This window comes from Tauraco erythrolophus, chromosome 28 (assembly GCF_009769465.1).
Source record: "Tauraco erythrolophus isolate bTauEry1 chromosome 28, bTauEry1.pri, whole genome shotgun sequence".
Taxonomy (NCBI): domain Eukaryota; kingdom Metazoa; phylum Chordata; class Aves; order Musophagiformes; family Musophagidae; genus Tauraco; species Tauraco erythrolophus.
In genome coordinates, this window is record NC_141492.1 from 4,217,373 (window position 1) to 4,237,530 (window position 20,158).

Genomic DNA, 20,158 nt, shown 5'->3' on the forward strand with positions numbered 1-20,158 from the left:
TGGTATTTAGGAGCAGCTCTGATCTCCGATACTAATCGAGCTCTTGTGGACTTCAGAGAAATTAAACTTTAATTCCTCTTTGCTCTTGTGGTTTCCTGGAGCATGGGGTAATTGCTATTCCAAGCGCTGCCAAAGCTGCGGTCTCTGAGTAACTGGAGTGCGAGCGGATCTTGTTGTGATTAGGGCTTGGCTGGGGCTGGCGTGTGCTCGGGGCGGTGGGGTGAGGAACACTCGTTGGGAAGGAGCGAACGGCCGTGCCGAAAAACCTGAGCGTGGGCCGTGCCGGGGGCTCTGCCTGCCGAACCGCACACGGCGAGGGCAGGGCAGGGGGATCACCCTGCTGGCTTTGGGACCTGAAGTGCCCATCTCTCACCCACGCGGTGACTATGGCACAGCGCGGGCGTTTCTGTGCTTTGCTGGGCTTCGGGGTCTCGGTTGCTGCCTGAGGTCAACCCATGACAGCGAAGACGAAGGACTCATTGCCAGGAGCCCTGGGCAAGTGGTTGTCCCTGGCAGGACACTAACGGGCGATGGTGCAATGAGCCCGCCGGCTCAGCCGTGAGCGCCAGGCTCTCGGGGCACACACAGAGCGGTTTTTCTCTGAACGGAACAGGAAGAAGCTTGCAGCAGTTGCTGTCCTCGCAGCCATCGCTGGTTCCACGGCTCTCCAGGCCCCCGTGCTGGGTGTTTTGGGGTGCACGACCCCCCGGGCGATTCTTCTGGACCCTCCCAGAGCCCCGACCCCCGCAAGGGTGGGAGCGAGAGTTGGGGCAGCACCGGGGCCGCCACTGAAGGAACCACAGCATGGGAGAGGTGGGTTTGTTTGTGCCGTCGGAAAGGGGAAGCGGTGAGATGGTTGAGCCAGAGGTCCCCGTGAGCAAAGCGGTCGCACGGCTGCCGCTTCTCCGATGAGTCTCTGCTTCTCACTCTGCTCCAGCAGCTAGAGAAGAACTGGAGAAGCTGGGGCTGTCAAGTGCAAGTGTGGATGGGGAACCCTGCAGAGTGATGCCTCCAGCCCTCAGGGTAAGTCGCTCTCTGCACAAGCTCCATCCCATGACAATGGGGTTGTTGCTCGTCTTCCTCAAGGCTCCTGCGGGGGAGCTCAGCCTGCGAGGAGCTTCGCTTTGCTGCGAGTGAAGAGGAGGGGACAAGGTTGGGGTTTAAGCCCCAGCGTGTCCCCATGGCTGGCTCTGGGGCAGCACTGGGGTGGCTGAACCCCCTATGGCTGCTGCTCTCGGCTCCTGCTGCTGCTGCGTCACAGCTGGAGGTTTGCAAGGGCACCCTGGCACTGCCCACAGCTGGGTTTGGGCTCGGCGCAAGTTGGCACCTGGGGCCTCCACATCCCCCTCCGAACTGCCCGCCCCAGGGCTGGGCACCCGTGTTATCGGGAGATCAAAGCAGAGGGGATGTGGAGAGGGTTGTGCCAAAGCTTTGGGGTTTGTGGCCGGGCGAGGGAAACGCTCTTCACTACCTGCCTTTGCATAACACCAGCCCAGTGTGGGCTCCGTGCCATGGGGGTGCCCGTGGCCGTTCCCAAACAGACTGGGCTGTGCTCAGCGAGGCCGCAAGCGTGAGCCGAACAGCCGGGAGAAGGTTCAGTCTGGCCCAGGAGCCCAGCAGCTGCACGGGGGTAAAACTCGGCTTCTTCAGTCTAATCGAGGGGTTGGGAGCAAAGTTTGGAGCCAGTCTGGGCTCTGGAGCTGGTGCCAGTCGGGAGCAGTGGGCTTGGAGACCTTGGGGTAGGGAGTTTCACCTCTTGGGGCAGTTTGGAGATAGCTCCCACCTGCCTCCCTGCATGGGAGAGCTGAGAAGGGCTGGGAGGAAGGTCCTCACCAGGGGATGGGGACTTGCTGCGAGCTGCAGGGTGGTGCTGATATTGCAGACGGACAAGGTCTCGCCCTTTCCCTTGCAGAAGCTCTGCCATGGCACTTGAAAGCGATGCCAAAGGTGCAAATATCAAGCCTGTTGTCTTTACTCTTACCCTGCGTTGAAGGTGAAGGTGACTCTTACTCAGGTGGAGGTTCTGCCCCTGCAGAACTGCCTTAAAGGTGATGGTTTGTCAGGCTGGCAGCCACGAATGGAGCAGGGAAGTTCTGGCAGAGAGAAGGGGGTTATGGTGTGTTAACAGCTTGTTCTCTGTTTCTCTCTGCAAGCCTCAAGCAGCGTTCAGGGGCTCTGTGTGCTCCGGGGGCCACTAATCCCTGGGCCCCGCTGTAGGAAGTCGCTGACCCGTCACACAGGTGGGAATGCCAGAGACCAGGAATTTCTCTCTGGCTACAGCTTCCATCAGCTGATACTTCTGACAAAACACTTGGCTTCTCCACTCCCCCCTTGGCAGCCCCTGGGCTGCAGCCTGCAGTGCTGCCTTAGAGCGCGCCGAGCTCTGCCGTGCTCCGTCCCGTCGTCTCCTGCTCGGGGTTACACCTCGCACCGGGCTTGGAGGGCTCCCAAATGTCAGACTCGCTGCTCAACCACTCCTGGCCGTCCTTCTCGAAGCGCTGGAAGAAGAGATGGTCCTTTAAGCGAGGTAACGGCCCGCGCACGGGAGAGCGGTCTGAGCCGTGTGCCGGGAGCTGGGCTGCCGCAGGGCGGCCGGCGGATCCCGTCCCGGACGAGCAGGTAGCAAAGAGCACGGGGGTCCCCGGGCAGGGCTCGGTGCTGGGGGCACCCCGCTCCTCTCTGCAGGGGACACTGCGTAAAGCGATGGTTAACGCTTTTTCTTCCATTTCATCCTCTTTTCAAGGCGCGTTGATGCTTTCGGAGCTGGGTAACGGGTTAAATATCACCCTTCTGGTTTTGTAATAAATTGGTTTTGTTGCTGCCAGTGAGCTGGAGGTCCCGGTGTTTGCAGACAGCTGCCTCTGCACGGCTGCCTGGCGAGCGCTGAGCCTTATGTCAAGAGTTTGGTGTTTGAGTAGATGCTGGGGAAAAGATTCCTCCAGTCCTTCAGAGAGGGCTGACGAGCAGAGCCCCCGCGTTCGGGGTGCGGTCTGAGCCGTTCGTGTGACACCGGGTGGGCTTCACCGCGTCCCACAGCAGGGATGGCAAATGCCAGCAATGGTGGGAACTGGCCTCATTCCTGCAAGCAGTGCCATGACTGGGAAAGAGGGAAATGAAAGCCCTGGAAGCGGGATGTTTGCTGTCCTGGAGGAGCTGGACGCTGCTGTCCTTGCCTGCAAACGCTGCCTTCAGGCTAATCCTTTCGGGTACCTTTATCTGTGGCACTGGAGCTCTCGATACGGGCCAGCACTTTTCTCCCTCGTTATTATCCCTCCCCAGTTCTCTTCTGATGTGGGTGTGCAGAACAGGATCCAAACCGAACAAAGGAAGGTGAATTCCGAGCAGGAGGCAGGGTGCCCAAGCAGCTTCCCTGAGCCCCGGCCAGGAGACCCCGCTCCAGCCTCCCCAGTGCTGTGCCTGCTGGGGTGGTTATGGGCTAATTTTATATATAACTATACTCAGCTGGGCTAATTTCTATAATAAATAAATCAGCCTCACAAGCCTGACACAAGGCTTGCTCACAAGCCTTGCTCACAAGCCCTGACAGCTTCCCAGAGTGTCTCCGTAGAGCCCTCTCCCCCCAGCACATCCTTGCAGAGCAGTTTGTCCCACTGCTGTGGGCACAAAACATTCGGGTCTCGCTCGGCTCCTCCCCTGGCACTGGCTTTCTGCACCGTGGCACTCGCCAGTCCCCGTGGGACCTTCCCTGAGCGCCCAGCAGACTCACTGGAGGAAGCTGCACAGTGACTCTTAGCTCGTGGCTTGCCGAGTGTCAGAGGGGCTGCAAATCCCTCTCGGCACCACCAAGACCCTTCAGCTGAGAGCGAGCCGAGGATGGTGCTGGCTCCCCGCTCCGCTGCCCCTTCGTGCCCAAAAGCCAGGCCCCAGACGCAGTGATAAGACAGCAGCTCGCTGTACAGTACGTTACGGTGTCGGACAGCTTATCTTCTCCCCTCCTTCAGCCCGGCCCGCATGAGCCGATCCCCACCGCTGCCAACGGCCGACAACGTGGGGCCCAGGCCGGGCAAGGACTGCGCTTCATCCCGTTTTGGCACAGAGTTTAGCACTTGCTTTGCAGAGGTTTTACCCTATAGCTCTGGGCACCCCATATGGCAGAACGTAACGGGCAGCTGGTGCAGGGCCAGGAAGAGACGGAATAATTTTTGTTACTTGTCTGTGATTCTCTGCGTGGTTTCCCAACAGTCTCTACCCCTGATTGCTGGGAAATGCCCAGACGCTCTGGTCTTTCCTTCTTCCTGGGATTGTTTCACTTAGCAGAACTGATCGGTGCCTTCGTCCCGTCATGTTTGGGGTGGCCTGTCCCCGGTGGGAACACAGAGCGTTTGATGCTTGGAGGATGTGACCTGCACAGCCAGAGCTCACATCTTTGTCTGCTCTGATGTTTCCCTGCCAGTCCCAGCCTGGGGACCTCATGCCGGGACCTGCAGTGTCCCGCACGGAGCAGCGGAGCCGGCAGGTGAGGATGGGCTGTTGCTGGCAGAGCTCGTTCCAGCGCTGGCTGCTCTGGCGTCATCTCCCACCATGACACTTGCGGGTACGTCTCCAGCGACTGGCCCGTCTGAGGGAAATGAGCAGAGGCAGTTTCAAGAGGGAGGTTTTGACTGTAGGTCTGAAATGGAAGTGTTTAAATCTTTTGTTGGGCTCCCAGTGGCCTTGCACGCGGTTACAGCAGCACTGATCCCGCTGTCCCCACAGCATCAAAACCCCCAAGACTGTCACATGCCGTGGACGCCTGTCACTACTTCCTTCCTCCCCACGCAGGAGCCCAGAGTCGTCCGTCACGTTTTGCCTGCCAGGAAGCTCTGGCAAAGCGCAGCAGAGCCCCACTCGTGCGCAGGGACCTGCCCAGCCCAGCCAGCAACGCTTCCTCCCCAGCTCTGCCCTGGGAATTCTTCCGATGAGGCTGCTCCCTGCAGCAATAACCTTTTATGGTTCCTGGTCAGAGGCGAATTAAGCAACTGCAATACCTAATCTGCTTAATGTTCCCCTAAAGCAAACAGCGTATGTTCTTGAAAGTGTCATTTTGTCATCCCATCTCCAGCTTCAGCTGAGGAAAGGTGCACGGTGCTATCTGCCCATGCCTGGGCAGCTAAGATGTCCTGGCTCCTTACCACCACCCTGTAGCTACACAGAGCATGGGTCCTTCCAAACAGGCTCGAAGGGCTCCAGAGTTTGCCATACTTGCTGATACACGGGTGACCGACCCCCTCGATCGTGATATAGGGATGCTCACAGCCCCCAGACCTGCCTCCATCCTTTGCGTGCTCCGTGCTGGTCCTTCCTTGCTCATCGTGCCAGAACCCGATTCCTGTTTGTCCCCCGTGAGCCCCCTCCAGCAGCCCCCCTCGCCCAAGCTGCCCGCACAGCTCGGCTCCATGCACGGTGCCAGCTCAGCATCAACCGACGGAGGCGTCGGACGCGGGGAGCCCTGAATTGTCATGTCTGGTGCTCACACATTGCCTAAAATGGTCTCCCCATCGCTGGAGCCTGGCGTGTGCCATGTGCTGCTGCCTAACGGCCGCCGCCGAGTTCACCGGAGGCTGGCTGCAAACCTGATTTATCGCGTGTTGAACGGGAGTGCCTGAAGGCTCCAAGGAGGATATACGTCGTTTGGTGGGCCTTGGAGGGGGTCTGTTGACTGCAGCCTATTCCTTGGCCAAATCCTGAGCCCTGCATGGCACAGGCAGAGCGCAGGGAATATTTTCCAGGCCTCCAAGGAGCTGACTCTGTTCCAGGGATCCAATTCAGAGCTGGAGCCTGGTGCAGGCCCAGCGTAGCCTTGGCAGGATGGCCAGACCCTGCCTGGGAGGGAAAACCCCTTTGTTTTGGCTAAACTCACGGGCCAGGACCCTGGCCTGTGCCACGCCACAGCACTTGCCAGCTCCTGCAGCTACATCCCTGCTGCCTCTCGGGGCTTTGCTGCTTTCTCTGATGATATTTTGCTGCTGCAAGGGATGGCGAGGACAGGGAATCTCCTTTTTCTTTCTTGGACTTGTATGAGGGGAAGCACCATTTATCCTGGTCTCCCTGGGACTCTCCCCACCACCACCTGGTTGCTCCTCTTGAGTCAGTTCTACCACAGACTTCATCCCAGCTTGTTTGGGGATTCAGTGGCTTTTACTGCCCGCTGACATCTTTTGCTGCCGTTTCCTACAAGCTTATGCCAAAACCTACGCTGGTTCAAAGGTGTGTTCACTTCAAAACAATGATTTTTGTCTGCAAGCTGATGAGAGGCAATCCAGGTGCACCTGAGGAAAGCAAGAGGTGATGTTCAATAGCTTACTCTCTGCCAGTTTTACAGATAGAGCACGCGGCTCAAGGACATCCTGGGCAAGAATTTGTCTATTAAACAAAAAAGTTTGGTGAAGTAAATTCTACAACCTTGCTAGAAAGCCTGTTTCAAATTTGCCCTGCTCTTATAGTTAGAAAACCCTTAATTAAACTACTGCCTTCACGAAGTGCTTTCTATCTATATTATTTATGGACCCTCACTTGAAATCACCGCACGCGTTTAAACACACCAAACACTCCTTTAAACAGAAAATCTGGCAGCTGCAGTGTGCAGCAGGATCCAAGGAACAAACCTCCAAAGTCTCCTTCACGTTTGCTGCCTCGTTCTAGTCGGCACCACGCAATTTCTGGCTGCATCGCGTAGCATTAAAACCCACAGTGGGATGCAAGATTTCCAAGAGTGTGTTTTTTTAACAATATCTTCTTCATATTAATGTTTTTATACTTGGCTTTCCTGGAGTATGATGGGTTTCTAGCAGTGTCTTGCCATTTTTTCCCACTGGATAGATGTGGTTGCTTACAGCCTCTTGCTGTTTTTCTCTGCATCTACAGAGATCCGCCATGGTGCTTGGGCCAACAGCCTGGCTCTTTTCCATTTGCCTCAGCTGTACGGATCTCGAAGGAATAAAAGGTCTCTGTGAGTCATGCGATGGTTTAGGGATGGTGGCTAACGTTTACAGTGCGTCTCGTTACATAGGAATGTGCTTCAGTCAGCTGGACGATCTGTTGTACCATGAAGCACGTCCAGACCTTGGTTTTGTTTCTCAATGAGTTATCGGATGGTGTACACACACTCAGGTTCACACTCGTTTAGCACTCCTGCGTGGGGAAAATCCACACAAGTGAGCCCACACCGGGAGAATTACGCAATCCCACTATTGCTCGGCACACTCAGTGTTGTCTGGAGTCACTAATGTGTCTCCAATTTGGCCTCCCAGTGGCATCCTTTAGTCCTTAAGGAAGAAAATTAATTCAGTCAGTACTTTTTTTTTTCATAGATTCCTGCTTTAAAAGTCCATAATGTCAATAACAGCTGTCAAAACGTGCTTAACTCTTCTGTTTCACTGTGGAAACACCCTCTGCAGCACAGGGCGTCCTAGGAGGGTCTGGCTGGGATGGTGCAAGCCTGGTCTCTGCCATTGCACATGCTGTGGCTCGAGTGATGAAGTTGCTGCTGTTAGGGGACCCCTACACCAGGTTCCCACAGGATCAACGCTGCCAAGGTCCTGAGATCGCCTGGCAGTGCCTGTCTGCAAGGGGCGAGGGAGCAGAGGGCCACGCGGAGCGTTTCAGTGATGCCTAATACCACCTCTCTGCGTGTGGCTGATCTTTAGGTCCCTCCCGGCTGTCTGGTTACATGCTGTGATCTTCTCTGTCTTGCAGGGTCCGACTGCAAGCCCTGCTTACAGGAATTCACTGGCCACAACACCCCTGCTTTGGAGTATCCCAACCCCAAAAGCTTCCTCCCGTCCCTGATTGCTGAGGATGATGCCTTCTGCACCAGCATGGCTGAAGAAAAGGCAAGTGGCTTCTTTCCTTCCGCTACCATGGTGCGAGGCAGGAGCCAGGGTCAGCAAACTGGGTGGTCAGCACCATATTCAGAGGGGGAAAGGGGAGATGGATCCAGACTGTCAAGGAATACAAGGTTATATTATATTATTTCTTCTCCTGGGAAAATTCATACCTCTGTGCTTTGCGTTGGCGTTGGGGGGAACAAGGCACAGAGAGACCTCGGGGGCTGGAGGGAGCTGAGCTGCCGGGGCTGGGGCAGGTCTGGCTGCCAGGTGCCCTAGGAGGGTGCAGCTATTAGAAGGTCTGGTTTGAGAACCTCTAGCTGCAGGTGGGCCGTTTGCCATGAGGAGGGAGAGAAAAGCAGCCCCAGCTCCGCACGGGAGGTGTCCCGTTTGCAGGAGGTGTCCCGTTTGCAGGAGATGCCCCATTTGCAGGAGGTGTGCAAGGCTCTCAGACAGGATTTGTGTGCTCAGGCGAAGCTGTTGCTGCCTTTGCAGGAGGACTCATCTTCTACAGAGCTGGATGTGCCAGCAGCGGACTTGCACAGCAGCACGGAGGATCTCCTCTCGGACTCTGCTCTCCACGGCACAGAGTATTACAGAGATCTGGGACTCCTGAGCCTGCCAATTGCCAAAACAGCACCAGAGACGGCAGCACAGCCAGAACGAGCAACCCAGGCTGTGTCTGCCATTCGCTTATTGGAAGAGAGACCAGGGGCTCTGAGCAAAATGTCTGTGGATGTTGCTTTTTCCAATCCCGTTTCCTGTTCGGTACGTTACGGCGAGGCCGACTGCCGCTTTCTGAACAAAGGCCGTGTTTGCTCCTGTGCAGCGATGTTGGAAGATGGTACCAGCACTTCTGGGTGTCCTGCAGAGGCAGGCAAAGAGCTGGATCTGCAGGAGGCCGAGGATTCCTTCCCCACACTGGTGAGATCGATGTCTACCTCTCGCAGGCACAGCTGGGAGAGCCCTTTATCCCCCGTGGACTGCAAGCGCAGGTAAAGCACGACCGTGAGAAATATTTGATATACATGGCACAAGGATGCTGCGTGAGGCTGCAGTGATCACACTGCCCTGAGCTCTACCTGCTGCTGGGTGGTCTCCCTCCCTTGTCAGCATCTGCCAAAGCAGCTGGATGCCCACCACTGGCATTGGGTGGGATGTGGAGGAACAGCTGTTAATGCAGCAGGAGGCTTTAATGTCTCCTTGGGAGTAGGAAGACCTGTTTTTCCTGGTCTTGGGGCTGCAAAGAGGATCTCTCATCTGCAGAGAGCTTGTTTCTGTCTGGAGAGAACCTTAAACAGCATCAGCTGCCCTGATGGCCTCCATCCTCTGGCTCAGAGGGAACTTTGCCCACCCCAGAGGGATTACGAGAGCTCCGTCAAATCCTTTTTCTTCTTATCTGTGAGTCGGTTTGGTGGGGCACGTGCCTGCCGTCGCCGCAGTGTCCTCCAGCCCTTTGTCCTCCGCAGAGGAGAATGTATTTTGTGGCGCGACGCTGAGCTGTGGCTGGGAGCGGTTTCCAGGCCTGGCATTACTGCCATGCTGTGCTCCTGCCACATGAATAACGCCTTGGGCTCCAGGTTCCTACACGCATGCTTTCCCTGCTGACAAATGTATTGATCTCCTGGATGACTGGGAGTTAGGTGCAAGCCAGCAAGGACTATTTTTATCTCTCCTCCTTATAAGGTACCCAAAATTATCTCAGCCTGCAATCTTGGCAGTTCTTTATCAAGCCCAGACTTTGGTTCTCAGATCTATTGTTGTTCCGTGTGCCGTGGATCGTTCACAGTTTATGCTGTGTAACAGGAACATGGGGAACGGCGGCACAGAGCAGCTGTCAGTGTCAGGGACTCGCTTGGTCCCCTCGCCGGGTGATCAAGCATGTGTGATCACAGGGCCAAGGAAGGGAATACGCCCCGCTGTCCCCTAAGCAAATGCTTCCGGAATCCTGTCTCTGGCAGCAGGAATGAGGTGACAGTGGTCTGCAGACAGAACCCATGCAGAGAGTAAGATTTTCCACTGAGCCCGATCCATCATTTTGCTCCTGCGTTGTTGGCTCTGCAACAGCACTTGGTGTTCAGGAAACCGTGGGACACTGGAGGAGCTGGTCCACCCCTCATTTCCCAGAAAAGGATTTCTTTTTCCTTCCTCGAAGCTGGGCCCCAGTGGGAGCAGGATTTATGACATGATGCCACAGTGATGATTCGATAAACGGCAACATCTGCCATTTCCAAATGTCCAGAGGGACTTTCCTGGCACTGCAGCTAGCAGGGCAGCAGCTCTCACGCAGGCGAGGCAGGCTGCTGTCTGGGTGGCTGCTCAGTCTCAGGGGTTGCTAAGAGATCAGCGAGAGCCGTCCGGCACTAAACATCCCAGGTGACCAAGGAGCTCGTGGACTCGCTGATGACAGCTAGAGAAGCTGTTTCTAGCAGACTCAGGAACTTGATGTCCAGGCTGATGCTTCCTGCTATTTCCTTTTCCATGTGCCTGCTGTTGTGACCCTCCTTGTCCCAGCTACACGAGCTCTTTAGGACTGTCCACCCAAGGCTAGGACATTGCAGGGGCTGTGCCATGCCCGGCACATTGAGATGGGCCTGCTAAACTGGCTTGTTCCTCTTCCCTGAATTAGGTTCAGCCTGGATGCCACAGAGATGGGCAGCGACCCAGAGCAAGAGGATGCGGAGAAGGGGAGCAAGTCCTGCCCACAGCCTTGTGTGTCCCTTCAGCTGCCCAGAGGGGAACTGGAAACCTGGAGCAGCGGTGGGGGTGGCATGGTGATCAAAGTGGAGATAGAACCGTTGCACCCGAACCTCACGGTCAGCCCTGGCTTGGAGGAGGCGGTGAGTGTGCGAGGGCGATGTGCACGTTGGCAGCAGGGCAAGCAGAGGGTGCAGAAGGCAACACACACAGGTGTCAACTGCAGGCTGGACTCCTTTGATAGGGATGTTGAACCAGGAGGTCTGCAGGAATCTCAGCAAGGATGGGCTTTCTCTGCTCTGGGACGAACTGCCCCTTCTTGCAGGATAAAAGCCCTGGGAGCTGGCTGATGCACAGCTCTCTTTTCCCATATATCTAGTTGGAATCTCCCTTGCTGCAACCTGTGCCTGTTGCCTCTTCTGTCGCTGTGCACCTGTAAGAAGAGTCTGGCTCCATCTTTTCTATAATCCTCTGTTTTGCACCTTGTCAACCATGCTATGCCTCGATGGAGACTCCCTTGATGCACAAAGGACCAAAGATGTCCATGACTTTTCACTTCTCCAGGAATGTGGCAGCAACGGGAAGAGACTGAGGTCGAAGTCTGTCCCAGCAGCCTGCGAGACGGTTGCCTCCTCTCAGAAACCTTGCAGTTTCAACACTCCTCTTTCAGCCATGGAAGGTTGGTATAGGCTATGTATGTAGCATTAAATGATTTCAAGGAGTTTGTGATTAAGAAGATAAACTGGAGATGTGGCCTCTGAAAGCCTAGACCCTTTCCTTCTACATGGTCCCAGGAGCTCCTGAAACAAAAAGTCAAGCTGACTTTGAGTCCGATCCTGGCGTACAGTGTAGTCTAAGCGCAGACATGTCCGTCCCCAGGGACACGTTGCCATCTAACCACTCTGTGGCTGGCGCATCGGTCACTCCCTACTCACACGAGGCAAAGATGGTATCCTAGGAACAAAAGGCACTGCTTCATCTGCCTGGGTTTAAACATACCCTTTCTCCTGTACTCCAAAGAACTGGGCAAACACAGTCTGTGTGCCAGCCCCTTCTGACAGCAGTGCCCTTAACTAACCCACTGTGCACAGGGGAGCAGGCTTTGGGGCAAGGCTGTCAGGTTCTGGTTTCTGCACTGAAAGCCAAAGAGTTTTAGAAAAACAGAGGCACCCTAGCTCCTGTAAACTGCATTTTGGCCTTCTCTGTGCTGCTGGAGTCCATTAACCTCTCCCACCTGTGAGGACTGCCCCAGAGCAAAATGTGGAGACCTGTGAAGGGCATAGCCTGGGAAGTGGAGGGGAAGCTGGCTGTCATGGGGAGGGTATCTGGGGTGGTATCAGCTCCTACCCTCTGGCTGCAAGCAGGATCCTCAGAAGTTAATGTAATACAGACTGGAGAAGGGAGGGGTAACACAGAAAATTGATGTAGCCTTGCCCTCCCTCACAGAAATGCAATGCAGCCTGTTCCTCCCTCACTGTTTCCAGCACTTCTCCTTCCCCATTAAAGGTAGAGTGGGAGCCCAGCAGGATTAACGGGATCCAGTCACATAGCTTGCAACATGGTGCTGCGCAAAGGCAAAGCAGGATCCCTGCTGACAGTGTTTTGTGTTCCAGGTGTTGAACCCCCTGCTCTGGAGATGCTGGAGAAGGACCACGTGTCTCCAGACCACGTGTAGGTATTGTCAGTCCTGGTTGTTTTGAGATGGCTGAGATTCTTGAGTATATCTGAGCTAACGGAGACGCAACAGCAAAGGAGATCCTGCTCCGTGCTGGGGCACAGCTGAGTAGTTGGTCGTAAACCAGCACTTGATGCTTTGTGGGTGCAAAATGTCTTTGCAAGGACGTTTTCTAATCTCTCACTTTTCTTTTGCCCCGTCCCTGGTAGGCTAATTGTCCAGCAGGTACTTCAGGAGCTGAAACAATATCATGGGTAAGTGTGTCTGGGAGAGGGATGTGGGTGGGGAGGTCGTGGGTCTGCCTAGGACCTACCTGGCCAATGACACTTGGTCCCCTGAGGGGCAAATCCCCAGGGTCCCAGAATCACTGTCTTCTTCCAGTGAAACTAGGGTAGAATTGCAAGGAGAAGTAGCACTTCACGTGCCTCTTCTGTAACTCTAAACATGTTCCTGCCCCATCTCCAAAGATGAGCCATTCCCTGACACAAAAGTTCTGCTCTTGTGTCCTTTGCTGTGTGTCTGATGTCTTTTTCCTGTGCAGGGCGAAGCAGAGAGCTCGTGTGCAAGAAGGCAGCGATTCTTCTCAGCAGAACCTCACCTGGTTTGAGTTCCTGTCTAACGAGTAAGTGAGACAGACGGTAACCGACACGCTTAGTGTTCCCAGAGCAGACTGACTTCGAGCCCCCCTCCATTTAAGCTCTGCTGTGTGCAGGACATTGGTAGCTGCAGGGCTTCAGCCAGGATCAGGGCCTTGTTGTGCATGACACTGAACAAAAACAGAGAGACAGCCAGGACTCACACAAATAATGTGAAAGTTCAGCTCCTTCTTTGCAAGTGTCCCATTAATAAATGACATGACTGATGCGCAACCAGATCCTTCAGGATCAGAGATGGGCTCCTAAAGTCATGCTTCAGATGAACTTCATCAGTGACCTCCCTGAACTGTGCTTGGCCATTTAACTTCCCCATAGTTAAGATGTTTTCGGTCATGTTTCAGAAATGAGGACAGCGGAAAGAGCGACAAAGCTGAGAAAGGCACGAAGGTGATGCGACGTCTGAGTTCCCTGCGGAGCCGAGTCACTGGGTCCTGGCAGAAGGATAAGGTGAGGGAGAGATGCTGAGTTTGTGATTTGTGGAAGAAATTGTTGAATTCTTCAAGTAGTAAAAGGGATCTGACCCCAAGGATCAGTCAGCTGGGTTGCTTTTGGATGCCTGAGGCCTCTATACTGGTCAGCAGATGCACTGTGACCCCTAACATCACGCACCGGACAGAGCGATCCCTGACTTTCATCCCACCTTGCTCCAGGGCACGTTCTGGCTGCTCTCACGCTGTCTTAGCATGAGTTGTGCAAACCAGGAGAGAGTGCTCTGGCTGGGTGACTGCCTGGAGCACCCACAGTGGCAAGGAGGAGAGCCTGCGCTGTGTCCTGCCCTTCATCACGCATGACCCTAGCCTAGCGGGACTGGCCCGAGCCTTAGGAAGGTATTTGGGAAAAGCAATGCCACCCCCAAGGTTTGGGCACAAAAATGCCCGCTGAACTTGCTGCACATCAGCTTTCCGCTTGCTCGTTTTTACCGGGGGGGAAAGGAATGTGTGGGCAGCGCGAGGTCCGTAACGGGGCTGTGTTTTTCTCTCCTTTCAGGGTAAGAACAAAGAGCAGCCAAAAGAGCGAGAGAAGGAGAAAGAGACAAAGGAGCCAAAAGAGAGGTGGAAAGAGATCAATGGGCACCAGCTCGTGCCAGGGGTTTTCTCCAGTTGCACCAACTGCTCACTGTGTGCCAAACCTCTTGTGAATAAAAGTGGTCTGCAGTGCCTGAGTGAGTATGGCTGTCGCTGACCCCGACCCGCTCCCCAGCCGCCCCTCCGGCCCGCGCCGGCCGTTCCGCTGCTTCACTCGGCCTCATGGATTGCTTCACTTTTCTGCCTGGCTTGACCGTACCCCACCACCCTGCTTGGCCTGGCTTGGTTGTCTCTCCAGATTGTCTAAATGATCTCTAAATCCTGCCTGGCAAGAGTTTATCCTTGTTTTCTTTGGCCGCTTAACCATTTCCTGCCCCTTCTCCCCAAGGAAGGTTCTAGGTCAACTTTTCCTTTAATAATTTTTTTTGCAAAATTCTGCTTTTCCCAAGCAAATATCCCTGCTGCCTGAGTGAAGCTGGACCTTCTATGCTGTTTTTCACAGCTGCAATGGTGTTTCGGCTCAGTATCTGCCCTATGCACAGGCACAGGGATTTCTAGAGCATCCAAAACTTATTTAACTAACACAAAAGTCAAATGGTGCCTCCCAGAACCTGCATGGGTGAGACTGTTGCTTTTCAGATGTAAATAGTGCACAGGAACGGCAGCTGCTCCTTGGCCGGTGCCCATGGGACTGTCCTCCCACTGAATTCACTGTGGCATTGCTGCATGGCTTTGGCTGATGGACAAACTCTGTCCCTTCTCTTTGGGGCAGGTACTCAGGGCACTGAAGAACATTTTAATTTCCAAGAGGTTGTTTGTGGGCAGAGAAAATCTTTTGGAAATGAATCGTTCTCTTTCTCTACCCTGTATCCTCAAGCAATTCTCGCTCTCCAGTAAGGGTCTCTCAGGGGCTCTTAAGGTCAGTAGAACCTTCCTTGGGGCACAAATGAACTGGCTGCCCTTGGATACGTGCTGTGAGCAGCATATCTTCCCTTCAGGGCAGCTGGAGGGAAATTGAAAAGGACCACGGGCCAGCTATTAGCGAACGGTTTTCAGGTGTCACAGCAAAAAGTAGGAAGCAGGGAGCTGAATAAACACAAGTACTTTGTGGATATTTGGAGAGAACCTAAACATTACGGGAGGAGGCAGAGTTATGCCTTGTTATTCCTTTCTGAGGAACCTCCTAGCAGAGGCTCTGTTCGCAGCCCTGCACACTGCTTTACAAAAAAATATCTGAACGTGAGAAGATACAGACAGTCCTTGAACCCTAGTGCACCAAGAGCTTGGAACCGTGCTCTGTATGGTCTTGGGAACTCTGAGGTCATTGCTGGTGCGAGTGATGCTTCTCTGGACAACTGCTGTGGAGATCTGTGATCTGGAGTGCAAGGCATTGGAGCTAGCTGTCGAAACAGGCGTATGGCTCGGCATGGCGCCATCCGTCATAAATGCGTGGGGAATGGACATGAGTTATAGCAACCTTTACGTTGTTTCTCAGCGTTTCCGAGAGGAATCCGTGTTCTTGAGTCTTGCTAACGTTCAGGAGAAAAACTCCCAGGTGACTGAGGGACTGGTTTGTGTTTGAGACTCTCTGACATCTCCTCCAGCTTTCTGAGCTGCGCAGGCACAGGCTGGCTACACCACCGTGGGCGGCAGGGCAGCAGAGCTCGTTGTCGCGTGTCCCCTTTGTGGTGGCGGGAACTGAGGCTGAACAATTGGGCAGGGTTCTGAGATGGTCGTTAAAATTAGTGGCCTATCTGTGGTCAAATCTGGATTGGGACTTGTGTGACAGCTGTTAGCCTGAGAGTTCCTGTATTTGGATTATGCTGGGCTGAAACCTTTGCAAGCTGCTTCTGGGCAGCAGAGTTGATGGTTGATATCATTAGCTCCCATTATTGGAGCTAAGAGCAGCGTGTGAGCTCCTGACAAGTCACTAATAGGGCTCTTCAAAAGCCAGTTTCGGGGCCACCGCATAGCCAGAGTGCGGAGAAGCATGAGCTGCTCTGTCCAGGCTCGGTCTGAGCCGTAGGTGCTGCCAGGACCTGAGGATATTTGGGTGCTCCTCTTGTTCTCTCCTGACGAACTCACACTTCACCATCTCCACGTTTTGGCCCTCGGCCAGCTCTGGGTCCAGCTCATCGTCAGGTGCTGTTGTTTACGTGCTCTCCGTGTTATTTTTAACTGCAGCACCACCACGTGGGAGAAAACTAAATAGGCTCATCCAAGGAGAAAAGGCAAGAAAAGATGGTGGTTTGAAAGAAAGGGATGAACTGAAGCCAGGGACAGGAAGGATGGGGAAATGATGAGGAAGCCTGAGGTCTTTTCACTGTCCTGTGGACACAAAAAGTCTGGTGGCTACCATGACTGTGATGAAATAGAGAAGCGAGAGCTCTTCTTGTTAGAGAAAGTAACAGCAGGAGGAATTCTGCTTTTAATTCAGAACAAGGAATCATTCTGCTAGAAACAAGCATGCACGTGAAGAGGGTAGGCAGCCCAGGTGGCCCTGTACATGGCAACTTGTTTCCCTCTCCCACCTGATTCCTCCCATCTATCCCGACACCGTGCAGTACAAAGTCTCCCGGGGAAGGAGGCTGTGGTGTGCAGCAAGAGTAGGGATGCGGGAGAGTTTCTGCGGCTCCGGTTTCATAGTCTCAGAGATGTGATGGTAGGAGCCTGGAAGGGATGAAAAACAAAGAGGAATGATTGCAGTCACTGGGAGCTCAACAATAGCGGCCACCCAAACTTCACTGTTACGTAAACGTTGAGCTGGGAGTCTCTAGGTTTATTGTTCACTGGGAAATGAAGAAAGCTCCTTTTGAGCCTTTGCTGTCAAGGGCGGAGAAGGTTCTGTGCCTAAATTAATCCTCTCTTATAAACATGCTTCCAGAGTTTATTTAACAGGAGTTAGATGAGTCCCAGGAAAGCCCTGACAGGAGGAGAGCTCTCCAAGCAGGCTGTGCCATGGAGGCGAGCCAAGGATATGCCGTGGAATACAGATTGGAGGAGGATTGCTTCCCTCCTAGTGACTTGAGCTTGAGCACTGGGGTAGAGGTGGGTCTTCTACATCTTTAGTTGAGTTACATCTCTTTTACTTTATGGGAAAAATGGATGGTCAGCTTGACCATCCTCTTCAAAAGGAAACCTGTAGCTGCAACCAAAGTGTTTGGTAGGCTTCAGACAAATTCCTCTTCTTTAAGAGAAGGTGCTCGGTTTAGTGAATCTTCCTGAATAATACAGGCTGTGCTGGACGTCAGACTGTCCACCTGTCCTCAGCTGACCCTTGCTGGCTGCTTCAGTAAACAGGCTGATTTATAAAAAATTGCTGTAACATCTGGTCTCCCAGGCTTATTTAAGGCACATTGTGAAAGAGGTTTGGAGAAGCGTTTCCTTTCTCACAACGGTTCTGTGGGTAAATGGAGGACATGGGTCTCTGCAGTTTGTCAGGCAAACATCCTCCACCCATGCTTTTTTATCTGTAAGGGAGAGAGGCCAGAATGGCTCTTGGTTTGGACTTGAAATTCGATGTGAAATTCAGCTCTCGCTTGGCGCTTGTGCCTGCACACTCTTGCTTTTAGGATTCCCAGTGCAGCACCAATAAGCTAATACAGGAAGGATAGTTTTGGCTTATAATAAGGAGGAATTACTTGATTTTCTGTCCTGAAATTTCTGCTCACAGCCCACACAGAGTCCTGAGAAATCTAAAAAGCAGCAGGCAAACTGAAACTTTGCATTTCTGGAGAGAGTCGCAGCCGCTAAAAAGCTTCTATTTTGGGGAAAAAAGAGGGTTTGGCTGCTGTAACATGATGACAGGGATAAATGGACTGGGAGTTCCACTTGGAATAAATGATTACTGACACGAGTCCAAATAAAACAGGCGAAACCAGAGTGACTGCGATAGGCTGTGGGTTAATGCGGTTATAAACCAACGGAGCAGGATCTAAAGCCAACGTGAAAGTGGTCTGCAGTGCCAGTTTCAGAGGAAACACTGGCTGAGCCACGAGTCTGCTGACACAGAGCTGGCTCTACCAAACTCTGGAGGTTTTAGAAAAGGAAACTGAAGAGTAGACTTTTGTCAGTGCTTCTCCTTTTCTGCTTTTCACTTTCTTTTCGTATCTGGGCAGTATCGCCTTCATCTGGAACATCTCCAAGGTGCTGCTCCTCGTGTTCCCCGATAAAACCTCAGGATCTTATACGCTTGGCCTGACAAAGGCATAAGGCTGTGTGACAGTAATCTACCTTCAGTAAGAAATCTTTTGTTATTATAGAATTACACAGGATTAGAAAGCTGGTGCTATTCGCTTTGCAATCCAAACCTTAGCTCTAAGCTACAGAGTCTTTCAGCTGTTTGCTGTGCCAGATTTTGCACTGATTTTGTGGAGATGCCCTGAGGCCAGCCGCACAGGCACAGCACGTTCTCTCCATGACAGCTGTAGTTGGGCAATCTGCAACGCTTTGCTTTTATATTATAGCGAAGCACAAAGTTTAAAGTGTCTAAGGATTAATCTGTCCCCAAGTGACAGCCAGCTGTTTACCCCGAAACCACTTTATTTAATGATCATTTCTCTGTAGTACTGAGAGGCCCCAATAAACAACTGGGACCTCATTGTACTTAGTCCTGTACAGAAGCAGCACAAAAGGGAACATTTCTGAAAAGCTTGCAACTATAAGATGAAGAGAAAAAAATGAAATCGATCAAAGAGGTCGCAGTGTGGAAACCAGAGACAATATTGGTCCCACGGTAGTCTGGGATTTCAGCACTTTTCCAGCCCACACGGTAGCAGGATATTTCAAAGCAGCGCGGGAAAGCTGTAGGGTGGATTTTGAGAGGGAAGTTTGTGTTGTAATGGTGTATGTTGCATTTTCAAACTCAACAGGCAACTCAGACGTGCGTGATTCAGAACACGACAAACTTGTGATGGAAGTCAGTATCGTAAACCCTCAGGAGCGAGGCCTGGTGCTAGTACATCAAATTTCACTGGTACCAGGGAAAAGGTGCTTTTTTCCAGCAAGCAATTTAGTTTTACAAGTCAGTGCATGGATCTGTTGATAGCAATGGCAACTCCCCTTTTCCTTCCCAGTTTGTGTGCACGGTGGTTGTTTCCGAGCGCCCAGGCAGGTACGGCGGTGCCAGGGCAGACGTGGCAGCCAGCGCCCCGCCAACCAGCCGGGCACCCCGACCCGCCGTGGTGCCTGTAAACACTTGAGCGCTTGGAAGGGCAAGTCCCACCAGGATTTTACTAACAAATTACGTATTTAGAGTTCAGTCCCGGGCGCTGGCAAACACATGAACTACCGTGTTGCAGCCGCCACTTGGGATGTCACATCCCATCCGTTAAGGGCCTGTTTGGTCTTTGTTCCCGCCGTGGCCAGGCGGTGACGGGAGGCAGGTCCCCCCCAAAGACCCCCGCGGAGCGGGATGTTCGCATCCGCCCGTGGGGCCGGGGAGCGGCTGGAGCCGCGCTCGGGCTGGGACCCCCGGCGGGGAAAGGCCCGGTGGCTCTTGGCTGCGGCCGCCTCGCCGGTCCCGGGAGCGGGCTGAGGGGAGAGCGCGGCCCGGGGGTGGTCGCGCCCGCCCTGAGGCGACAGCGATCGGCGGCGGGTGGTCGCGCCCGCCCCGAGGGGCCCGGGACCCTCCCCTCGGCGGGCCGCGGCGCGCAGGCGCGCTGTGCCGCCTCGCTTTTTCCTTCCGGGACACCGGGGTGTTTCCTGTTGCTGTGGCGGCGGCTCCCGGGACCGAGAGTGCAACCGGCGGCTCCCCGGGGAGTCCGGTAAGAGACCGGGGTGTCAGCGCCCCGAGCCTCGGCCCCCGGCTCCCCGCGGTGCCGCCCCGCCCCGGCCTTAGCGAGCCGCCCCGGCAGCGCCCCCCCCCACCCCTCCTCCCCAGGGCAGCGGGCGGGCCGCGGCCCGGTGCCCGGCCGGTGCCCGTGGCGGGGCAGCGCTGCTCCCGGGGCTCCGCAGTGCCCGCGGGGAGCGGGTTCTCAGCGGGAAGCTGCGGGGGGAGCCGGCCTGCCGGCCGCTGCCGCCTAGCAACGTCCCGCGGCGGGCGGTTACACAACGCCGGCCTCCGCCGGCAGCGCGGGGAGCCGGGGTTTGCCAGGGCAGCGGGTTTGCCTCCCCTTTCGTGAGGAACCCTGCGGGGCTGGCAGCCATCCTGGCGTTAGGATTAATCTGGGAGGCAGGACGTAGCTCGTGAAGATCCAGTCTTTACCTTGGAAAGCTCTTCAGGGGGTGAAGAAGGAGCTGAGATGCTGCTGCGTGCGTTAGGGAGGGGAGCTGATGTAC

At 54.4% G+C, this 20,158-nt stretch overlaps 1 protein-coding gene across 3 annotated transcripts in view; it reads left to right on the forward strand.

The window, feature by feature from the left end:
* The first annotated feature begins 2,451 nt into the window (after positions 1–2,451).
* Positions 2,452–20,158, forward strand: part of ARHGEF18 (Rho/Rac guanine nucleotide exchange factor 18) — a 46,325-nt gene continuing 28,618 nt past the window's right edge. Inside the window, exons 1-10 of one of the 3 annotated variants that reach the window (XM_086627678.1) lie at positions 2,452–2,527; positions 7,696–7,832; positions 8,322–8,821; positions 10,456–10,666; positions 11,088–11,202; positions 12,137–12,194; positions 12,408–12,452; positions 12,740–12,820; positions 13,196–13,301; positions 13,842–14,016. In XM_086627678.1, the coding sequence (XP_086483804.1) occupies positions 2,452–2,527; positions 7,696–7,832; positions 8,322–8,821; positions 10,456–10,666; positions 11,088–11,202; positions 12,137–12,194; positions 12,408–12,452; positions 12,740–12,820; positions 13,196–13,301; positions 13,842–14,016 (1,504 nt within the window). Of the gene's footprint in view, positions 2,528–7,695; positions 7,833–8,321; positions 8,822–10,455; positions 10,667–11,087; positions 11,203–12,136; positions 12,195–12,407; positions 12,453–12,739; positions 12,821–13,195; positions 13,302–13,841; positions 14,017–20,158 lie in introns of those variants that run through there. The other 2 variants (XM_086627680.1, XM_086627679.1) reach the window with 2 other exon arrangements.